Source organism: Gopherus evgoodei, chromosome 3 (assembly GCF_007399415.2).
Source record: "Gopherus evgoodei ecotype Sinaloan lineage chromosome 3, rGopEvg1_v1.p, whole genome shotgun sequence".
Classification (NCBI taxonomy): domain Eukaryota; kingdom Metazoa; phylum Chordata; order Testudines; family Testudinidae; genus Gopherus; species Gopherus evgoodei.
In genome coordinates, this window is record NC_044324.1 from 186709929 (window position 1) to 186733711 (window position 23783).

The following is a 23783-nucleotide window of genomic DNA, read 5'->3' on the forward strand; positions in this document are numbered from 1 at the left end:
CATCATGCTCCTGCGTCTTATGTCAGCAGTTGCGTGGTTCCCATGGTGACCAGGAGCTGGGCCCGAGATCAGAGCGCCCCCAGCCAGGCCCACTGCGGCCCCTGAGCAGCGATGCCCAGACCCAGGTAACGAGGCGGCGGCGGCCGCGTTCCTCCCCAGGGCTCCCGATACAGGTTGGGGGCTCGGCGCCTCTGTAACCATTCAGCCGCTGCCTCCCCTTCCATCCAGCACCTGCTACGCTGTGCAGGGCTGCGTCGTCACCGCCAGCCGCCCCCGCCATTCCTGCTCGGGGGCTGGGAGTCCTCCCTGCGCCCGCCCCGCCTGTGCGCCCAGCCGGCGTCCCACGGGCCCCAGAGGAGGCTGGTGCTTTGCAGATTCAGAGGTGGAGCCGCCGCCGGGCCCCTCCCTCCCGGGGAGCGGGGCTGTGACAGCGATGGGGTGGAGGGAGGCTGCTGGGAGCCCGTTTCCTCCGCCAGCAGGCTCGGGAAGACACCGCAGGCCAATGAGATGAGAGCGTGGAGAGGGGCTGCCGCCATGCCCACGTTTTCAGAGCGAGCAGCGGGGGGGTCCCAGCATGGGAGGGGTACTCAGCACTTCCTGAAACGTAGGCTGCTTTAGGGTAGTTCAGGACAGACCCTCAGAAATCACTGACATTTGCAAATGTAGGCCTCTGAGCCTTTTGGAGATGTTAATGTCACCAGCATCACTGTGTGCTGCCAGCTTCCATGTAAAGGCTCAGTGGGGAAGTACCCTGACCCCGTATTTCATACTTTGTGATAGGAGTTGCTAAAACACCTGCAAGACTTCGAGGAAACCCAAACTTCAGCATTACATATAGACAGATCGCCACAGCTGCTTTTTGAAGTGTCTTCAATTACTTACTGTAGGGATATGTCTGTACAGCTGTGCCCAGCCAAGCTTTCTTGATCTAGCTTGAATCCAGCTAGTGCAGATAGCTGACTGCAGCACAGACTTCAGAGTGGGCTAGCAAGCTCGGGCCTATAATGCCTATCTTCACTGCTATTGCTGTCCGCATTAGCTTGATTCAAGCTAGCATGGGTAGATGGGTCTGTGCACAACTTGTGCTCAGCAGATACACCCTATGTGCAGTTACCTACTGCTGACATTGGAAGTTACAAAACATTAGTGAAATGGTACATACTGCATTGAAACACATAGCAAAATCCTTAATTGTCAGAGAAACAAGCTATTAAACGGTCTTAAAATTGTTTCCAAAATGAGAGAGTTTATCTACTAAATGTATGAGATTTTGCAGGTCTAGAATTGTCTATCATGCCTCTCTGTTCCACAGATTTATTTGTGATTTCTAAGGGGAGTTTCCTTACTGAAGCATAGTTAGTTCTGATTAAGGATGTATTAATATGCAGAGGGAATGTAGTGTTCAAAATCTTCAACTGTCCTTTCAAACCTTAGTGGGAAATATGAATAGGTTCTGTGAAGACATCTTATTTTGTTTTCTCTGTTAGTGATACTCTGTGGGATATTGCTAAAGCCGAAGTGGAGAAAAAAAATCTTGAAGGCGATGGAGTGGAAGTTTGGGAAAAATCACTACTCTTTATGGGAAACAAAAATGGGGTAACACTGATACTGTGCTTTATTTTATGTGATTTCTGTGCTTTTCTTGAAAAGATTGTATACCACTGATAACATTTAAAGAGTATATGCAATACCATATCTATTGCAGAAACAAGAAATCTTCCCCAATATGAATCTGTACAGAGGGTTGGCGTTCATGTGCAGAACAATTAGAAATTTCTCATACTATTTACTGACAGCATTTTGTGCCAAAAAATTTCAAATTCTGTGCACAATATTTTAAAATTCTGCAAGTTGTATTTGTCAATAAATAAATGCAGAGGTTCCAACATGGCAGTGGGAAGCACAGGCCACTGACTTGTGGAAGGTGGGAGATCACCCTGTAGCCCCTCCCACCCCCAGGACACGGACTTGGCAGTGAGGCTGTACCTGACCCTGCACAAGGCCTGGGCTTGCACTAGAAACACCCTGGGACCCTGCCCCTCTGCATCAGGCACACCAGGTGTGGGGCAGGCAGCTCAACTAGGCAGGATCCAAGTGTGGAGGGGCTCAGTGGGGGGGGGGGGAATCCAGGTGTGTGGTGATAAGATTCTGTGTGGGACAATCTGGGTGCAGGCAGCTCAGTGGGGGGTCTAGGTGTGCGGGGGGGATCTGGATGCACAGAGGCTCGCTGTGGGGATTCCAGGTATAGAGGCAATGGGACTCTGTAGGGGCTTCCAGGTGAAGGTTGGGGCTCAGTGGAGGGGTCTGGTTTTGGGGGGCTCAGCAGGGTGGGGGTCAGGTGCTGGAGGAGTGAGTCTTGGTGGGGTGGTGGTCTGGGTGCAGCTAGTTGGGAGTCAGTGGTGTGGGGGTCTGGATGTGGGGGCTCAGGGTGGTGCAGGAGGTGGGACATCGGTGGAGGGTTGAGTGTAGGGAGCCCAGCAGGGGTCTGGGTGCAGGGGTGGGGGTCTGGGTGCAGGGGGCCCCACTCCTCCAGCATCTAGATGCAGGGATTGAGGTGCAGTGGGGTGGGGTTCAGGTATTGAGGGCTAAGGATGTACCTGGTGAGGCTTGGCAGCATTGTCTGGGTAATGGACGTCCAGATGCATGGGAGCTGGGTGGATGGGGGAGCAGCGCCCAGTACAGTGATCACTCCCCCCACAATTGAGGAGCGATGAGGGCAGGAAGCAGGGGAGGATGCTGAGCTTCCTTGTGGAGCTTTCTGGGGGTGGGTCTGACAAAGCCCCAGACACTTCCTGCAGGGGAAAAGGAAGGCCTGTTCTCTCCTGCCTCCAGACCAGCCGGGACTAGCAGCTGGCTCAGGGTAGGAGTCACTGGCTTTGGTGTCCCCAGCTCTGGGGTGATTTCTCTCTCTGCCAGCTGCTCTGGGTGCCTGAAATGATGTATCTGCTCTGTTAGGCAGTGGTGCGTGACTGCTCTTGCAGCTTTCCTTTGCTTCCCTACCAGAAAGTCACATTTTCTGCAAAAAAGCAAAGAAATCTTCATGGACATGGATTCTGTGCAAGTGCAGTGGCACAGAATTCCCTCAGGAGTATCTATTTTATGCCTTTTTATTCTGTCAGAAGCTCACTTTTGTGCTAGAAATAAGCCAGACTACAACCATTCTTGTTCATCAGTGAATGAACATAGCAGGTATAGTTTCATTTAAAAAACAAACAAACCAAAAAACAGCAGACAGAAATACAGTCCTATTTTTTAGCTCCTGACATCTGGTCATATAACACATCCATGCAAAGGTTTTATTGAACACAGAATGTTAATTAGTAAAAGTCTAACTCAAGAGCATTGCTAATCAGTATTATAACTCAAAAAGTGTTGCATCCAACATAGTGGAATTCTGTGTTGCTCTTCATCTTGTCAGAGAAAGAGGAACAGATCACAGAACTAAAAAATTAATGGTAACTTAAGTACAAGTGGTCATGACTTGATCACATTTATAATGTGCAATAATATGTACATAGTGCTTTAAAAGGGCCAATTTCACTAAGCCAGAAATAATCATGAACCAAATCAGCCAGGAGACCTTAGTCAGAAAAATGTGAATGATAACTGGGATTTGTTCAAAAACACTTTCCTATGTGACTCAAAAGCTACAGTTAAAAATGGCTATATTAGTTAAAAAACCAACCTGGTTTAGAGGGAAAGAGAAGGTAGCTATAAATATTATAAAGACGAATGGAAGAAAGGGGAAGTTGATAGTAATGAATATAAATCGGAAGCTAGGAATTGCAGAAAATTGATACGGGAAGCAAAGGGAAGTAAGGAGGAATCTATGGCCGGCATAGTTAAGGACAATAAGAGCTTTTTTTAAATATACTAAGAACAATAAGAATCCTAACAAAGGTATTGGTCCATTACTAGATGGAAATGGTAGAATTATAAATAATAATGGAAAAAAGGCAGAAATGTTCAATACATATTTCTGTTCTGTATCTGGTAAAAGAGATTATGTTGTCAAATGACAACAGCCTTTCCATTCCACTAGTATTTCAAGAGTATGGTAAATAGCATCTACTAAAGTTAAACATTTTTATGTCAGCTGGTCTGGATCACTTGCATCCAAGAGTTTTAAAAGAATTGGCGGAAGAGGTCGCTGGAACATTATTGCAGCTTTTCAGTAAGTCTTTGAACACTGGGGAAGTCCCAGAAGACTAAACGAAAATTAATGGAGTGCCAATATGTAGAGGCCCATGTCCATCCTTCCCCATCAGGCCCAGGGGGAGAGCATCGCTTCTGCATTTCTATAAAGCAGGTTTAAAGGGGAATTAGCAGCCTAGGGGCTGAGACCCTCAGGCAGGGTGGAGTGGCAAGCAGTCTAACGCCTGATGTCCTGACTCAGGCAGATGGCAGACAAATGCAGGTCTTTGGCCCAAGGTGGGTAGTCAGTCACCCCAGGGGTGGGGCAGCTGTAGGAGGACTCAGGCCCACTCTACTTCACCAGGTCCCACCCCAGAGCCCTAACAGTGGCAGAGGGATCCACAACTGAACTACTGTCTGGTTTCCCTGGACTACTTCCTACGATCCCCTCACCAGGTACCTTTATCTTGTGGGGTTTCTCCATCTTCCTGGGGTACATAGCTAGCACCAGTTCCAGTCCCAGCAGCTCTTCAGCATCCTTATTAGTTGGCAGTCCCTTCAAGTCCTCAGTGCTCCATAGATCCCTCTTGGGTGCAGACCCCAGCAGTGGACAGGAAGCATCTGTCTCCTTTGCAGGCTCCAGCCCCACTGAACTGCAGGGCCCGCCTTTTCAACTTCCTGCCCCACCTCTCTGCTTCCAACAGGGTGGGAATGGCTTGTCTGGCTCTGCCCACTAGGAGGTGGGTTGTGGGTCAGGCCAGAGGGAGGCCACACCCCCTCACTATACAATATATTAAAAGGTAAATGGGATGCCCAAATAATTATAAGCCTGTCAGTCTGATGTCGACCCTGGGCAAGATAATGGAGTGACTGATACAGGACTCAATTAATAAAGAATTAAAGGAGGGTAATATAATTAATACCAGTCAATAGGGTTTATGGAAAATAGATCCTGTCAAACTAACTTGATATCTCTTTTTTTTTTTTGAATGAGATTACAAGTTTGATAAAGGTAATAGTGATGATGTAGTATACTTAGACTTGTAAGGCATTCGACTTGATACCTCATGACCTTTTGTTTAACTAGAATGATATAAAATTAATATGGCACACCTTAAATGGATTACAAACTGACTAACTGGTGGATCTCAAAATGTAATTGTAAATGGGAAATTGTTATTGATCAGATGTGTTTCCAGTGGGGTCCTGCAGAGATCAGTTTTTGACATCAACACCAGTGATTCTCAAACTTTTGTACTGGTGACCCCTTTCACAAAGGAAGCCTCTGAGTGCGACCCCCTCCCTTATAAATTTAAAACAGTATTTTATATATTTAACACCATTATAAATGCTGGCTGCAAAGCAGGGTTTGGGGTGGAGGCTGACAGCTCGCGACCCCCTATGTAATAACCTCGCAACCCCCTGAGGGTTCGCAACCCCCAGTTTGAGAACCTCTGCCCTACACTATTAAACATTTTTATTGATAACCTGGAAAAAGACAAAATCATCCCTGATAAAGTTTGCAGATCACGTAAAAATTGGGGAAATGGTAAATAATGAAGAGGAAAGTTCACTTACACAGAGTGATCTGGATCACTTGGGAAATTGGGTGCAAGCAAACAACATATGTTTCAATACAGCTAAAGGTATAAATCAAAGAACAAAGAATGTAGGCCATATTTATGAGATTGGGGCTCTCTCCTGGGAAGCATTAAATTTTATGAAAGATTTCAGGGTCGTGGTGGATAATCATCTGAACAAGGGCTGCCAGTGTGATGCTGTGGCCAAAAGAGCTAATGTGATCTTTAGCTACCTGAAGAGGGGAATCTTGAGTAAGAGTAGAGAGACTATTTTACCTGTCTTTACTTGGCACTGGTGTGACCACTACTGCAATATGTTGAATTCTGGTGTCCACAATTCAAGAAAGATGTTCATAAATTGTGGAAGGTTCAGAAAAGAGGCAAGAGAATGAATGATTAAAAGGATTAGAAAATATGCCTTACAGTAACAGACTAAAACTTAAGAAAGAGAAAGCTAGGGAGACTTGGTCACAGTCTGTAAGTATTTATATATGAAACAAATATTTAATAATAGGCTCTTCAATCTAGCAGAGAAAAGAATAATACAGTTCAATGGCTGGAAGTTGAAGCTAGACAAATTCAGTTTGGAAAGAAGGCATATATTTTTAACAGTGAGAGTAATTAACCATTGGAATAATTTACCAAGGGTTGTGGTGGATTCTCCATCACCAACAGTTTTTTAATCAAGATTGGATCTTTTTCTAAAAGAGATGCTGTAGGACAGACCTGCACAACTCGTAAAGCAGCGAGGGCCACAATACTCCAAAGAAAACAGCTGAAGGTCGAAACCCCCTGGCCCCGTGGAAACACACCCCCTCCCCCCCGGCCCAGCGGAAACACTCTGCCCCGGCACCGTCCAGCCCTGCAGAAACAAACCCTCGTTTCCCAGTGCCGCCCCACCAAAACAGCTGTGGGCCGAAAAGGAAGGTTGGAGGTGGGGAGGTGATACTTGATTTTAAATCAACCAGGGGCTCCCAGCTGAAGAGCTGGCTAGGAGCCCTCAGGATCAATTTAAAGGGCCCGGGGCTCCGGCGGCTGCGAGAACCCGGAGCTTTGTGGGGCTGAGCAGGGTTTAAAGGGCCCAGAGCTCGTGCTGCTGAGGGAAGCCCGAGCCCTTTAAATCCCAGCCTCAGCGCATCCGCTGGAGCTGCTGCCGGGATTCAAAGGGCTCTGGGCTGCCCGTGGCTGCAGGGAGCCCTGAGCCCTTTAAATCTCAGCCACGGCCGAGAATCTCTGCGGGCAGCTCAGAGCCCTTTGAATCCTGGCCGCGGCTGGGATTCAAAGGGCTCTGGGCTCCCCGCAGCTGCGGAGAGCCCTGAGCCCTTTGAGTCCCAGCCACGACTGAGATTTAAAGGGCTCTGGGCTCCCCACAGCTGTGGGGAGCCCAGGGCCTTTGAATCCTGTCCGCAGCTGGCAGGGCCGGCTTTAGGAAGTGCGGGACCCAATTCGAACACTTTCGGCTGGGCCCTGGCAGGGATAACTGAAAGAAAAAAAAATGCCTTTCATTTCTTAGTAACCGATTCCCTGTAAAAAGTTCTGCCACAGTATGTATTTTTTGTACCAATAGGGTTACCATACGTCTGTATTTTCCTCCTGGATGGTGATTTAAGATCCAAAAAGCCTGACATGTCCAGGAAAGTACAGATATATGTTAACCCTACCTAAAGTTCTCTTTTAAAAAGATGTGTCTGAACTAGAAATGAGCTCCGCCACTCCCTGAGGGTGTGCTAGGGTGCACATGTGGGTCCCAGCTGCTCCCTGCCCACCTCATTGAAGCAGGTGTGCAGGGTTACTTCCCTGGGAACTACAGGGCACCAGTGGACATGGGGCTGGCTGGAGGTGGCAGGGAGGTGGCTGGAGGTAGGGTCTGGCTGCAGGCTGGGCAAGGGGTGTGGGGCAGGCTGGAGATGGCATGTGGGATGGGCTGGCTGGCTTCAGGCAGGGCCACAGGGGAGGGTACGGCATGGGTTGGCAGGGCTGGAGACAAAGGAGTGCAGGACTGGCTGGCTTCAGGCAGGGGGGTGCGGCAGGGATTGGCTGGAGACAGGGAAGGGGGTGCATGGCTGGCTGGAGATGGGTTGGTGCAGGGCTGAAAGCAAGGCAGGGGGTGAAGGGCTGGCTGGAGACGGATTGGCTGTGGGCAGCGGGTGCAGGGCTGGCTGCAGACAGGAACTGGTGCAGGCAGGGCAGGAGGTGCGGCAGGGGTTGGCTGCGGGCAACTGGTGCAGGTACAGTGGGTACAGCCCATCCTGTATGGTGAGTGCCCCCTCCTCCTGCCTCCCCCACCAGGACAGCAGTAGCAGCCCCTGGCTCAGGAGCTATTTAAAGGGCTTGGGGCTCCCCTGCTTCCACTGCCCCAGCCCTGTAAATAGCTGCAGGAGCCCTGGGGAAGTGGTGGGGCTCCAGGGGCTATTTAAAGGACCAGGGCAGCAAAGGCATCTGGAGACCCCTCCCCCGCTACCCCAGGGCTCTGGGGGCTATTTAAAGAGCCTGCGGCTCCCCTGCTTCTACCGCCCCAGCCCTGTAAATAGCCACAGGAACCTTGGGGAAGCGGTGTGGCTTCAGCGACTATTTAAGGACTGGGGCAGCAGAGGCAGCTGGAGCCCTGGCCCTTTAAATACTCCCAGAGCCCCCCACTACCCCAGGGCTCTGGGGGTATTTAAAGGGCCCGGGGCTACCCTTCTTCTACCGCCCCAGCCCTTTAAATAGCCACGGGAACCCTGGGGAAGTGGTGGGGCTCCGGTGGCTATTTAAAGGGCCGGGGCGGTAGAAGCGACGGGAACACCGGACTTTTTAAATAGCCCCCAGAGCCCCACAGCCCTACCCCAGGGCTCCAGCAGTGGTACTTTGGTGGCAATTTAAAGGGCCTGGGAGCCACAGGCCTTTTAAATTGTCCCCTGGGGAAGCTGGGCCACCTCGCTACAGCGCACTGGCTTTTGCCGGTACACCGTACTGGGGCTTGGGCATGTGGCCTTCTTAGGGGTGGGCTGATTCAGGGGAATTGGTTGAATTGGCCTAAAGCCGGCCCTGGCGGCTGAGATTTAAAGGGCTCTGGGCTCTCTGCGGCTGGGATTTAAAGAGCTCTGGGCTCCCCGCTGCTGCGGGCAGCTCAGAGCCTTTTGAATACCGGCCGCGGCTGAGATTTAAATGGCTCTGGGCTCCCCACTGCTGCAGGCAGCCCAGAGCCCTATGAATCTCCATCGCAGCTGGGATTTAAAGAGCTCTGGGCTCCCTGCCGCTGCGGGCAGCTCAGAGCCTTTTGAATCCCGGCCGCGGCTGAGATTTAAAGAGCTCTGAGCTCCCTGCCACTGCGGGCAGCTCAGAGCCTTTTGAATCCCGGCTGCAGGCTGCACAGTGAGCCTCTGCGGGCTGCATGTTGTGCAGGCCTGCTCTAGGAATTATTTTGGGGACAGTTCATGGCCTGTGTTATATGGGAGGCTAGACTAAATTTTCACAATCACCTCTTCTGGCTTTGGAATCTGTGAATCTATATAGACTCTGGGATCCTGATAAAACTTATGTCCATGCTTAATTTTATTCATGTTTGAGGTCTCTATGACTCCAATGGGACATAAATTTAAGCATGTAAATAAATGTTTGGAGAATCAGGGTCTTAGACTGGATACTGGAGTTCATAACATTGATCCACTGTCTCCTATGCTTACTCAATAGCTTCTCCTCTTGCTCCCCGCTTTTTCTCTTGATAACTATTTGTTGGAAGTATAAATAAGTCAGAACTTGCCTTTTTATCTTTCTAAGTGAATTGAAACGTGTTTCATTATTACTGCAGAGAAGCATGGCATTGTGCAACATGTAATCTTTTATAAGCATTAAGAATAGATAAATGGATTTTGCAGATTTATAAAAAAAAAATTTTCTGAAATTCCAATATGTGATTACAAATAGGGAAGAAACTTTACAAGTGCTAGGACCTTTTTTAAATTAGACTGACCTAACTTGAAATCTTAATCCAAATAGTGCAGAGACATGCTGTTTAACTGTGTTATTTCATGCATTCATTTTACTTCCATCTCAATTATAATTTACACATATTCACTGAAAACCAATCATTAGATTAACTTGTTATTAGCAATTGACAACAGTTAAACTGTTTAACACAGTTGGCCAGACTGATTACTAATGTATTGTCTGATTTTAGGTATCCTGTATTTGTCATATCCAGCAATTTATTATAATTATGTTAATAGCAGTGTAGCTACATTCTGATATAAAGTAGGCACTTAACTTTCTAGTAATCAGACTACAAATGACTGCATAAGTTTACAGTTTTCAGATGCATTCTTTTAATCATTCCAATAATAAAGCATTATAGTACATACAATTATATAACTTTTATGCTTTAATGACATTACAATAGTGTTCTTCATTGTTTTTAATTTCCAGGGAAAGACTACTATTATACTGAGGTGTCTTGACAGGTATGTGTTAAGTTTTGAAAAGTATTTTGCATCTCTGGGAGTAATATCAACAATATTTTTGTAGTAGTCTTACAGAGAATATTATGTGCCAGTAAAAGAAAGTTATTATGTAAAAATATGGATGGCAAGTAGATTAAATTTTCTCACTAGTGATGTGATGCATGATTTGTGAAGGGTTAATGCTATCTAAATATCTATAAGGTGTTAGTAAAACATTTTGGCATTTGGAGCCGGATTTCTGGAGTGCTATCACTGGTATTTTGAGTGCTCAGTCACAGTATGCGTGTGCACAGTTTTGAAAATTTGGTCCTCTGTGTCCCTTTGATATCGATTAAGGAACTGGCACACCTGCTGTCTATCTTGAGTTATTCTCTTTATATTCCTGTTTTCCCAATATAAATTCTCTACTGTTTGGTTAATAAATTGAGTTGAGGTAATGGTAAAATTTACTGTATATTAAGTACATTCAGAAGATCTTGAAAGAATATATGCAGGTGACATATACTGTATCTTCATTGGATAGGGATGAAATTCCAAAACCAACATTAGCCTTGGAATATACTTTTGGAAGACGAGCAAAAGGTCATAACAGAGTGAGTACATGGCAAAAGTACTGCAATATATTTGTTGTATAGCTCATTCATTAGTAAATCCTAACTAGTGACTTTCTCTTTTGACTCAACAATCATCTGCGAGACAGAAAGTATTTCAGTTTGAATTTTACTTCAGTTTTCGGAATGCTTGGCTAGCTTTCATTTTGATCTACTGCATGTTTCTCCTTTACATTGAGAACGGGTGATATTTTGGTCTGTTATAACATATCTTCTCAAATGAAGAGATTGATATCTTTCATGAGCAAGGCTGTGTTTATGATGTAATCATGCATGTGTGTACGTGCTTATAATTGCCCATTTTTTCACTTGCCACATAGTTTCTAGAGCAAAATTATGTTCTCATTTAACAAAAAACAAAACAAACACCCACAACAACAATTTTGTCCTAGTGGTTCCAAAGGTAACCTTCAAAACGTGAACTGAATTTAAACCAATGTTGTGGTATCTGATTACAGTCAGCCTGCAGCCATAATCATGGGAGAAGTATGAACTGCTCTGTCAGTCTCAGTGGGTGTTAAAACTGAAATCTAATGATAGTTCAAGCATCAACATTGTTATGTATTTCATGCTGATTGTTTTAGTAGAAACACTGAGCTAACGTGCTTGTCCTTTATTGCATGACAGATTGACAGATAGTGGGACAATGGGGTAGCTAGTTACTGTTGGGTTGTGGGCAATGTTCCCTCTAATTTTTTCCATCCATGTGCGGAATAAATTATTGCACCAAGGCAGTCTGTGGATGTGTGCCATCAATAGAAACAAAAAATCAAGATATAATATATATTTTTTAAAAGTTACCATATGGATAATTACTCCAGCCAGGACAGGTTTGGCATTTTAGAACTCACTGCTCAAAGAATTAAATTTAAGTGTAAGAGAAATAATAATTATGAAATGCATAGACCAGTCAAAAAACTAAAATAACACACTTTGAAAGAATAAAATTGCAGAGAATATATGTGCATTGCAGGAAGTACCAAGAAATAATAGCAACAACATTAATACAAGTATGTGTTGGGAGGTGAGTGTGAAAGACTGTGTGTGTGTGTGTGTGTGTGTGTGTGTGTGTGTGTGTGTGTGTGTGTGTGTGTGTGTGTGTGTGTGACACAGAGACTGTTTGTGTGTGTGCTGGTGGCTGGGGAAGTCTCTAAGAGACCCTGCACTGTATCTTTAAGGCACTCACTCAACTCCAGAAGGCTCATTCAGACCACAGCAGCTCTCCTGCTCCTGAGCCCTATCTCTGATCCCCTGCTCTGCGTAGATGGGGTACATGTTGGCAGGAGGGAGGGGGCACCCTCACATCAGCACACACACACCCCGGCTCTGCACAGCCAGCATGAGGGTCCCAGGAGTAGCTGGCCAGGGCTCCAAGGCAGAGGGCAGGAGCAGTGTGGCTCAAAGCAGCGGGGGTAGGGGCTGCTGGATGTTCGTGGCTCTACTAACCAAGTGCGCAGCACTTAAATCACTCCTGGGTAGCCACGCAACCATGCAGCTTAGAGGGAACACAGGTTCTGGGGTTGGGGACTGAGGAATTCAGGACCCTTTTTGAAATGTTAAATCACCTTATGGACCTGATTCTCCATTGAAGTGTATTTTTAGTTATTTGCACTGCTACAGAGTGGGTTTAAATCACTCCTGTAGTGTTTTAAAGTGATTTTATACTTGATACTGGTGTAAATGAATGTGCATGATACAAGGGCAACAGAGAATCAAGTCTTATGTGCTTAAAAGTCCTGTGTGCTTCTAACCATTCAATTTCCTCCTCACACAGGTGTACACATCCCTTCTTATTCACCACCTAAGATGTTCAGCTGTCTTTGATCCTTCTGTGCCGCTCTAGTCTTTATGTGCTTAAAGTGGTAGGAAGAGGAGGAAAAAGAAAACTCGGCATTACAGGGAAGAAAGAAGGTTTTGGTTGGGAGGCAGGATATCTATGCTGCATAAATAAGGACTTGTCTATATGGGAAGTTAGTGCGGAATAAGCTAGGGTGTGAATTTAAAGTGCAGTAGCTACTCCACACTAACTCCCTGGATAAACAAGCCCTAAGAGATTGTGGCCACATAATTAATTTCTAATTTGACACATAATTCATGGGACAGGCCTCATGCTGTGCTGTGCTCCTGTACTGTGCTCATTGCACATAAGGGACCCGTCTATTGCCATTGTTACAACAACTGGAAACTTCTGATGGTATTACATGGAAATACAAATTTCTAATGCAAAAAAACTCTTTTGCAGCCAAAAGACATTGCACATTTTTGGGAACTAGGTGGTGGAACCTCATTATTGGACTTGATTTGTATACCAATAACTAATGACAACATAAGGTAAGTGATAAAGAACCCTGCAATGTCAGAGTTAATTTTGCTTCAATGAAAACAGATTAAATCTCAGCCATTTTGTTGTGGAGAAATTTTCCAAAATGTAAACTGTTTACTAGGTTTGAAAGTTTTTATCAGAGTGGTTTTTCCTAAAAATCAGTTATGCTTAGTGGTAGAGGGAAACCCCAACTGCTGCTGATTAACAGCTGTGAGCTCCTTCCTTCCTTCCTGTAAATAGTCCTGCTTCTCAGCTGTCTCCAGCCATATGGAAAGGTAGCATGTGGAAGGGTGAACTCACCAGCCAATGCATCCCTTTATTGTTGGGTACAGCATAGCAGGGTCTCCTCCTCTAGCACGGTCTCCTCCTTTAGCACCTCCTGCCAAAGGTTGCTCCAGTCCTGCAGTGGTCGGCCTCTTCTTGTGACTTAGGCCTCCAGCCAAGTCACATATAGTCTCACCCCTTCCAGGTAACAAAAACAAACAAACAAAATTCCAAAAATGTCTGAACACAAAAGAGCTTCTGTCCCCTCTAGGACTATTCCTCAGCCTATCCTTGAGGCTCTGTCTTCAGTCTCACCCTGGGCTGAACTGTCCTTACATCTGGCTTGTGTGCTCCTTCTTTGAGGCTGGTAGGGGATTCCCGTATTAAGCAACTAAGTGTGGTCCTTGAGACAAGCTGCTGTTTCCCTGGGCTACTTCTTATCTCCAAGACCTTCATGCTGCTTTCCTGCAGTCTGTGATTAGCACAACCTCTCCTCTGGTTCTCCTGACTGCCTTTCTTTGCCTGGCCCCCTTTCCAGGGTTTACCCCAGGGATTAATTCTATCCCTGTGGCCTTTTTGTATCTGCCTTCCCAGAGAGAGGGCAATCTTCTCTCTCAGGTTTCTCTGTCCTTAGTCTCTCATATAGCTTTCATTTCCTCTTATGAAGAAGACCCTGCTCCTTCCCAGCTGGATCTCATAACCTATCAAACCTGACACACATCCAGGTGTAGCAAGGGGGGCCAAATGAGCTCTCAGACTTCTGTTAACCATTTGTTCACTTATGTGGGGTAGACACCTCATTACATAATTTCGTGGAGAGGATGGCTAATTTGTAAGTAGGGAGATAGGAGGTACAGAAGAAGAAGGGACCCAGCCTACTCTCAACTGGACTGTCGAGAAAGCAACTTAAGAGGTGTAGAAAACAGAATATGGCTGTCCAATCCTGTCAACCTCCAGGAGCAGCCTGTTGAAGTATCTGTCTACCCTACGACACCACAGCTGTGCCACTGTAGCGCTTCTGTATAGACGCTACCTTTGCTGACAAGAGGGGATCTCCCATTGGTGTAGGTAATCCACCCACCCAAGAAACAGCTTAACTAAACTGCTCAGAGGTTGACCTAACTTTTTAGTGTAGACTAGGCCCACGAGAGCAACATGTTGGAGTGGGAGAGAAAGGTGGACCATACTGAGGGAAGAGAGAGAAATCAATCATGGGGAGAGAAAAACCTGACCTTAATGAAGGAGAAGATGGAGTGTTGTGGACCTCATGGAGCTAAGGGAGAGGAAGAGGAAAAAAGATATGAGGTCCCTTTGCAGCTTGAAAGAGGATGAGAGATGAAGTTTCTGAGAGAGGCAGGGGACAGATACCGCAATACAGGAGAGAACAAAGGGACGCGAATGTGGTGGAAATGGATCAGAAAGAATGGAGTAAGGGCAGCAAGAGGAGGCAATGTAGTGTGGAAGAGAATAATGAGTAAATGAGGAGAAAACAGATACAGCTTTTCATATAAAGAACACGAGGAGAGTAAGGAGAAAGGATAATAAGAGAGAAAATAATAGGAGAAAAAAAAAGAGGAATAGAATGATTTGGAGAAGGAAAGAGAGAAATGATTTTTTGGGTTAGTAAGTTTTATTTAGTGTTTTTTATGTTCCGATATTTTGTTGCTTTATTCCACTGGCAGATGTCCCATATCTTCAGGTTTTGTAGAAAGCAACGGGATGGCTTGGTATTTGAGCACATACTGTCTGAATATTATTGTACTGGCTACTCTGGCTTCTGTCATTGCATAATGAGAAAAAATATTTAAAACATATTGCTGTGGCCTCTGGGAGCCAAGTTGCTCCTGATGATCTTTGGCTACTTTGGAGAATCATCATTTGAATTTTTTTTTTGCAAACATTGCCCCCAATGCATGGACTCCAGCATTAACTGCTGAACTCCACTTCTTCTGGAATGGAGGAGGCTGGTAGCTGCCTGAAGATCCTCTCCCCTGTCTTTATGGTAAATAAATCTTTTATTTACCATAAAGACAGGGCCTAAAGAATCTTCTCTCTTCCCCTCCTAAGATTGGCCCTGTCAATAAGACAACATTACAGGACAGTTGTCATGTTTGCAAAGACAATATTTTCATTTTGTTTCACCAGCACTAATACCTTTTCAGTGGTTTTCGTGCCTACCTGCAATAAAGAAGCTTGTTTATTTTAAACTACTTTGAACTGTATCTAGTTTAGCCAAGACATTAGATTTTTTTTTCCATTAGATTTTTTCATGGCATGACTTGGTGAAATTAGAGATTTATCTTGCTCTGTAGCTCTTCTGATTCCCTCCAGTCTGGAATCCACATAGTAAAACATGGTGTTCCTATAGAGCCTGGTTGAAACCAGCAGTCAGTCCTCTGCTATTAGTGGCATTCTGTTTCAGACATGTGTTTCAAGTGTTCTGTGTTTGATTGGATTTTATTATTCTCAGGGCCAACCTTAAACCAATGCAACCTTTTAGTATGTATAGGGTCCCATTCTTCCAAAGATCATTAATCTCACATCTCCTGATCTGCCACCTAGAGCATCATCCTCCGTTTGTCATCTGAGGTCCCTTCTAACTGGCAAAACAAGCCATGGCACAGAATACATTTCCATACTACCTTCTTCTACTTCCTGATTGCAAGGTTGCACTTTGGTTACTCTTCTGATTTTCTGGGCCATGTAAGTGATCACGAAAAGTCAGGAACTTTCAGAAGCAGAAGTTTGCCATAACTTAAATAGGGATTTCAGGTAGGCAAGGGATTACTGCGGTGCATGAAGGGTTATGTTGAAATGCCTTATCATACAACAGGAGGGAGCAAAATGAGTCCCTGACACTTGCAGGTACTACTTGTATTCGAACAAAATTTCCAGAAATAAAGTTCAACAATAAAACACCCACAAATCAGTGGTGAGGAATGGAAGAGTCAAAGGTTCAGAAATTCAGCTACAAAGACAATTTAAAAGGTTTCAGCAGAGTTCAGAGTATGCTTAAGGGCCATCGTTTGTTCTGCAACCTTTAATACAAGCTTCCTCTCTGGTTGTTTTTTTCACATTTGTTTTCAGCAGTTGTACTGAGGAAAAAATATTGTTTATGAAAAATGTAATTGTCTTATGTACTAATGATTAGATGGAATAAGAACTCTTCTGTTCCCTTCCCCCGCCCCCTTTTTTAAATAGGACTTTTGCTATAATTCTTGTTTTGGACCTTTCCAAACCTAATGAACTGTGGCCAACCATGGAGAGTCTCCTACAGGTCACCAGGAACCATGTGGATAAAATTATAACTAAACTGGGAAAAACAAATCCTAAAGTAGCTACTGAAATTAAACAGAGGATGTGGAACAATATGCCGAAGGATCACCCAGTAAGGTTCTTCTAGTATTTTCTCCAGATGTCATAGGCCTTTATATAGTTAAGGATAATATTTGTGAAAATCATAAATAACTCTTTTAGATTTTTATGCATGACTGAAAATTCATTTTATGTAGATGAACCTGTTCACTGGAAAATTATAGCAATTTAATAAAAATTCAGTAAGAGCAGAAACAAGGAAAGACAGTTTCTTATATCTTCTTCATAGACATCTAATGTGATTGTTATGGCATGTTACACCAGTCACAAGAAACAGAGTTTTAGAGTAGCAGTTTGATATTGATTTTATAATCTTTTTTAAAATGAAGATGAAAACTAGAATGTACAGACGAAGTCATCTGGCAAGAGACTTGATGAAGGTACAAATTTAAGCAGAGTATAGTTATAACAGCCTTCAACACGACTATATACTTTGCATTTATTCAAGTGTCTATCACAAACTCAATGCCTTTTGATAATCTGACAACTAATTAAATTATAAAGTTTCAGAAATGTTAACACCAGACCCTTAAATGCAATTGCTAATGTAATCTCTTGAAAAAGCTAAAATAGATTGTGGGAAATACAGCTGAAAACGTATATGGCACTGTGCATTCAAGTTGTACAAATGTTATGTGTATGCAATTCCTAAACAAATATTTTACAGTTCACAGACTCTGAATATAAATTCTGCTACAGTAATTTATGTAACACAATATGATAAAGAAAATGCTAATAAGGCTCCAAAAACTGAAAAGCAAAGATGTATTAAGTAAGAAAGCAAATGCATACGATGCTTAGCAGATTTGTTTACAGTGTATGGTCCCAATACTGTAGCCCTTACTCATGTGAGCAATCCCATCACCTCAGTGGATGTAAAGGTTGCAGGATTAGATTCAATAATGTGACTTGTCTGTGAAGACTGAGGCAAAAAAAGCATTAAGTACTTCAGCTTTCTCCACATCATCCATCACTAGGTTGCCTCCCCCATTCAGAAAGGGTCCTGCACTTTCCCTGACCACCTTCTTTTTGCTAACATACCTGTAGAAACCCTTCTTGTTACCCTTCACATCTCTTGCTAGCTGCAACTCCAATTGTGCTTTGGCCTTCCTGATTACACCCTTGCATTCTTGAGCAATATATTTATACTCTTCCCTAGTCATCTGTCCAAGTTTCCACTTCTTGTAAGCTTCCTTTTTGTGTTTACGCTCACTGAAAAGTTGTGTTTTAAGCCCAGGTTGCCACCCACTTCTACTTCCCCTCCCAAGTTCTCCCTGTTAGTGAGCAGCAGGTCAAGAGGAGCACAGCCTCTAGTTGGTTCCTCCAGCACTTGCACCAGGAAGTTGTCCCCAACACTCTGCTTGGTATTGAGGGGGCCACATTAGGCAGCCAGTTATGGTTCCTTGATCCCATGCGGGCCCAGCCCTGGTGCTTCTCTAACTTATAACCTCTAACGCATTCCTTTCCTTCCTTTCATTCATTTACATGCCCCTTGTGTTGGGGTGGGAATGCCTGGTGCAGGAGCCGTTTCCACCAGGTATATGCCAGAAAGGAATTCACTTCCTCAAGAGAGTTTTTTTTGGGGTTTTTTTTTTGGTTTGTTTTCCTCCTGGACATTTGTGGAGAGATTGTATTAGAAAATATGGCCCTGTGTAATTATACTGCATAAAGTTTTGTTTCTCAGATTTTGATATCTTTTAAAAATCATTCTCATCTTGTTTTCTGATGTTTAGCTATTTTATTGCGCTCTTATGACTTGTTTATGAGCATTTAAATATATTATGTTGTTTAACAGGATCATGAACTAATTGACCCTTTTCCAATCCCTCTGGTGATAATTGGAAGCAAATATGATATTTTTCATGTAAGTGATATTTTATATATATTTTTCCATTTGGTTTTATTTATTTAGATTTAAAAATAATTAATAAGACATCTAGCCAAAGCTCTATGAACCCTAACACATGATTAATAATGCAATAAAATCCCAGTAAAGTGATCACTGGAACAGGAACTCAGCTACTTACAGTAAATCCTTTTCATCCGTTCATCATTATGGGAGGCATACCCTCATCCTTCTCCAAAAACCTTTGCAAACACTTATCTTTTCCAGCATGTCTGGAAGATCACCAGATTTGGTATGTTTCTGACAAAGGAGGGGAGCAAGTTCCAGAGTACTCTCAAAGAATGCCCTGCCTGACACAACCTCTTTTTTATAATAAGGGGACTCCAGCTTTGATGTCCATGCTGACTGCAGTTGTGGCAGTATGGCAGAGAGAGAGAGAGGTGATCCCTCCGGTAGGTTGGGACGGTTTGGGGAGCAGGGGCAGCCTAGGCAGCAAAATGTGTTGTGCTCAGTTCTTAATTCTGGAATTTTAGTTTTAAACGCTTGTTTACACAGTCATTTATCATCTGATTTAGAAAGGACAAATAAGTGAGTGGTCTGATCTTCTAATGTCTCTCAGTAAATTAACTGATAAGCAATGTCAAAGAGCAGTGCAGTTGGTTCTCTGTGCTATAAAAAAGAATTCAAGAAATGCACTGTTCATTTATATGAAGCAGTTGATCTTCATGGGCCTGGACAGACACATTGTGACAGCTTCCATACTGAGTCCTTTAGCTGGCAGTATAATATATTGCTGTCTGGCCAACTATTTGAGTCACTGTATTTAATTCTTACTAGCAGTGTACTATGCGTTCTTTCATAACCAGGGTTTTGTTTTTCTTTTTCTTTTTCTTTTTTTAATAGAGTCAAAAGACTTTCTTGACTCAGTAAATGATTCAGAACATAATAGACACAGGATGAAATCCCAGTCCCTTTGAAGTCCAGGTGTTACCCACAGTTTTTCCAAGAAGGGTCATCGTATGATTTTGTACATATACTGAACAGGCACAGTTACTGATTAAAAGGTGTATGTGTATTTGTATACACACACCTTAATTGGTATGACTGGTGGAGTTTAGAGGGTATATAGCCATAGGTCCAAAGACTGTCAAATATTGTGACATAAAAAGAAAAGATTACTTTATATTATGGCAATGTTGTTACTTTTTAAATTTTAAAGCAGCAGAGAAAAGTGACTCATTGGAAATTGAATACACATCCCCAGTTAAGAGACTCCTTCAGGCAATAATTAAACTTAAGCCTGGAGTAACACATTGCCTGTAACCTACAGAGCCCTCTGTAGAAAAGAAAGAAAAATTGTAATTAGTCTTTTAAGTCACAATAGATAGTTATTGAATTCTGTATTGAGATGTAATTATATCATACAACTTTTCACTTAAAAATAAAATGATAGCTAAACTCTGTTGTAGCATAACCATGTAATGCAGTTTATATTTTAAAAAATTATATCCTCAGTGTAAACATGTTTTTTTATATGTCCTTCTTCAGGAGTTTGACTCTGAGATGAGGAAAATAATGTGCAAGACACTTAGATTTGTTTCGCATTATTATGGAGCATCACTAGTGGTTTGTATATTCTTTTTTGTTGGGGGAGAAGAGGGATGGGCAGTATTTGTGAGATGAAACAATAATTAAAATAGATATATAAAACATCTAGATAAACATGATATGATTGGGACAAATCAGTAAGGCTCATGATGGCTTTCTCCATGAGTGAACCTGTTGAGTAGGGATATTGGGGTCTGCAGAGGAAGTGTGGGGTATATCCAGTGAGTAAACCAACTCTTGAGGGTCCACCAGTCAGAATCTCTGCAGGGGACACACAGGGGCTATGCCCCCCATCACAGAACATGGTGTAAGCCACCCACAACAACATTGGTGTCCTGTGTCTTGCTGCAGTACTCCAAAAGAAGATGTCTTTCCCCATAGCTTTTCTGTGCAAGGTCCATTTACTGAAGCTTTATATTAGGATGACACCTTCATATCTTATCTTCGCTACCAGATATGTTAGAGTATTACACTTCTTACACCCACAACTCTAGATTATTTTAAGAGGTGATACAGGTAAAAGGCATAGATCACTCTTCCATCCAGGTAAAATAATATTTTCTTAGCATAAATGGAAAACTTTATCTTGCTACTGGAATTGTTACAAATTTCTTGTATAAACTCTGGATAAAATTCCTCATAGTGAATAAAATAATTCTGGTTAAAGGTAGTGACAACCAAATTAACAAATCTCCTAATTAATTTTGATGAGTTTCACTATTTTATTATGCCATATACTGTAAATATTCTGTGGTATTTATTAAGTAAATAGATAGGCTACATGCTAGCTACTGCAGGAAAATTGGCTTAAATGAGTGTGCATACATGCTTCAAAAGTAATAGTCACAGTAGTTACAGCTCTATCTGAGCTCCCCTTGTGGACAGTCATCAGGCTGTTATATTAGACCCAAGCTTTGGATCCCACCTTTTTACGTCTACGGAGTCTGACATCATCCAGACATTGTCTCTGAATCTGGCCTTTCAGGCACACTTTTGTGGTACAGACTCCAATGCTGGTATCCCTTCTTGGAATTTGGAACCCTGTGGTCCCAAGACTAGAGTGGGTCTCCCCAGCAACTTAAGCATGCCCTTTCCAGAGCTCCACATGTGTGGGCACTCCAACTTAGTTTATCCTTTCAGGGACTTTGTGACAATATGTTTTTGTATAATCGGCACATGGCAAGTGTTAGGCTAAAATGTACTTGTGTGTATGCATGAATTAGGATTGATCTGGGAGGTCATATCTCAATATAGGCATAAACATGCCTCCCTTCAGCCTCTCCTATGGAGGACCTACGGCTTGATCCTATTGAAGCCAATGGCAAAATTCCCATTCACTTTGATACTGCAGGTTGAGAGCTCCAGAGAGCACCTCTTAGGCCCTGTCTACCTGAGAAAGTTTGTGCTAGTTTAGCTTAAGATGTGATTTTATATTGATTTAGTTAAACTGGTACAAAAAGCTAGTGGACACTCACTCTTATTTCATTTTACCAGTGACTTATTTTGGTTTAGCTTGAAGTGATTCCTAATTGACTTAACATATAATGAAATAAACTTGGTTTAAACTGATATAAAAATGTCAGTATAGCCCTTTGGATTGATTTAGCATCACACCTTAAGGTAAGGCAGTGCAAACTTTCTCATGTAGCCAAGGCTTGAGAGCTGTACTTTAGGTCCTCAACAACTGAAGTTTCAGTGAAGCATGGGGGAGTTCTCAGAAAGGCCATCATTGCAGCAGCCATCCTCCACTGTGTACCAGAGCTAGAGGGTAAGTTTTTGTTCTGGTTTGTGGCGTGTGCATTTGTGAACTCCTAACCAGAATTTGATCCTTAGGATTAGATTTCACTAAATTTAGAAGAATGTTAAAGTGTCCTTTATGTGGCCTCTATGTGGCCTAGGTCAGTTAAAAATACATGACCCCTAAACTGCTGTCTGAGGACCAAATCCTGATCCTACTGAAATAAGTGGCAGAAATTCCATTCTTTTTCAGGTGATTGCACATGTCTGTTCCATTGTAGGTGTGTGTATACTTTGTGCATGTTGTCAGAGAAATTTTTCCTTCAGTGGTACTTGTCAGGGTGGCAATGGCATGCTGGTATAAGGGAGCAGAGCTGCCCTGACCCCCCTCAGTACTTTCTGACTGCCAGTGACAGTTGTTGGAGTGATCTCAGACTTGTTGGCGTAAGCTTCCCTCATTCTTTTGCATATATACCCTGTTATTGTTAGGAGGTAGTTAGTTAGTTAGTTAGTTAAGTTTAAATTAATTTTAGCTAGCTTTAGTGATAGATTTTAGTCTTAGGTCACTTTGGACTAGTTTTCATCTTTTGGTATTGATACCACAATGATGCTACACTCACCAGGTTTTAAGTTCTGCCGCACTTAAGCTAAGCCTGTGCTGATCAGTGACCCACATCCGACCATTTGAAATGTTTGGCAGAATCCTACATATGTGACAAATGTCGAGGTTCATAAGGGATTTAAACCCCAGTGAAAGAAAGGTAGAGTAGCAAGGCTCAAATGTTTGCTCGTGGACGCAGCACTTTGTCCCCCATCGGACTTGTTTCATGCAAAGAGTGCCCCAAGTACATCAGCCTTAGTGCACAGTGCAGCGGAGTTGTCCGCAGCGCCTCAGTCCCATTCAGTGATATTGCAGAAAAGGCTTAGATCCTTCTCAGGCTCAATACCTCAATCGGGATGTCGGTGCCGAATCCTAGTAGAGACAGAGACTCTAAGACGTTCAGGGGAGAGTCTGTTGCTGGAGCAATCTTCAGCTAAGAAGAAGGGATTGCCACCTCCAGAGCCTGTTCCAGGTCTGTTGAGGGCATCTCCTGAAAGATCTCTGTGGCAGACCATCAGTCATTGCCTCTCCGATTCACCCCAGAGTCGTATGCAGCCCCAAGGGTCAAGCTATGTCTCTCACTACCAGTATCCCCGGCAGTACAAGAAGGTTTACAGTCAGTACTGATACTTGCAGCACCTACCTTTCCATGTCAGAACTCACAGTACTATTCCCTTCCAAGCTTCCACAAAGGCCACTGCAGTCAAAGGGCAAGCCTCCAATGATATCTCCGGTACCACCATCCATAGGCTCAGGCTACCTATCCCCAGGCCCAGTTGGTTCTACCTTCTAATGTCAGACATTTCATATTCTTCCTCTTCGGACTCAGAGGTGCATTCCTCTGTGTTCCATCCAAGACAGAGGGCATATTGTCCATCTTAGAATTGGGGACTGCCAATCATGCAACAGTCAAACACTAGCCACGTCCTCTTAAGGGATGATGGGCTGGTCAAAGTTGGGACCGAGGCCCATGTGAGTTTCTATTCTGGACACTGTGGGGCATCCTTCTTCTGGCTTGGACCTTTCTGCAACTTTCTCATCCTTTGTCATCAAGACTGCTATGGGGGCATTGGAACGAAGAGCATCATTAGCTGGTTCCCAGTATAAAAATCAGTACCAAGCAGCCAGAAGTCACTCAGGTGGCTTCCTCACCACAAGTCAAGGAGCAGCCACCAACTCAGAATCTTGTGGTGTCCTCTTTTTCATCTCCAGATGAGGCTGTTGAGGCAAATCACTACCACCAAAAAAACCCCAAGGCTCATCAA

General features: G+C 43.8%; 1 protein-coding gene across 3 annotated transcripts in view; it reads left to right on the top strand.

The window, feature by feature from the left end:
• DYNC2LI1 (dynein cytoplasmic 2 light intermediate chain 1) overlaps positions 1-23783 on the top strand; it is a 62795-nt gene continuing 39012 nt past the window's right edge. Inside the window, exons 1-8 of one of the 3 annotated variants that reach the window (XR_003999753.1) lie at positions 1-125; positions 1488-1596; positions 10119-10153; positions 10677-10746; positions 13007-13095; positions 16553-16739; positions 18522-18590; positions 20121-20198. Coding sequence is in view for 2 of the 3 variants with exons in the window: in XM_030557664.1 (XP_030413524.1) it covers positions 112-125; positions 1488-1596; positions 10119-10153; positions 10677-10746; positions 13007-13095; positions 16553-16739; positions 18522-18590; positions 20121-20198 (651 nt within the window). In the remaining variant the exon portion in view is untranslated. The remainder of the gene's footprint in view (positions 126-1487; positions 1597-10118; positions 10154-10676; positions 10747-13006; positions 13096-16552; positions 16740-18521; positions 18591-20120; positions 20199-23783) is intronic. The other 2 variants (XM_030557664.1, XM_030557663.1) reach the window with 2 other exon arrangements.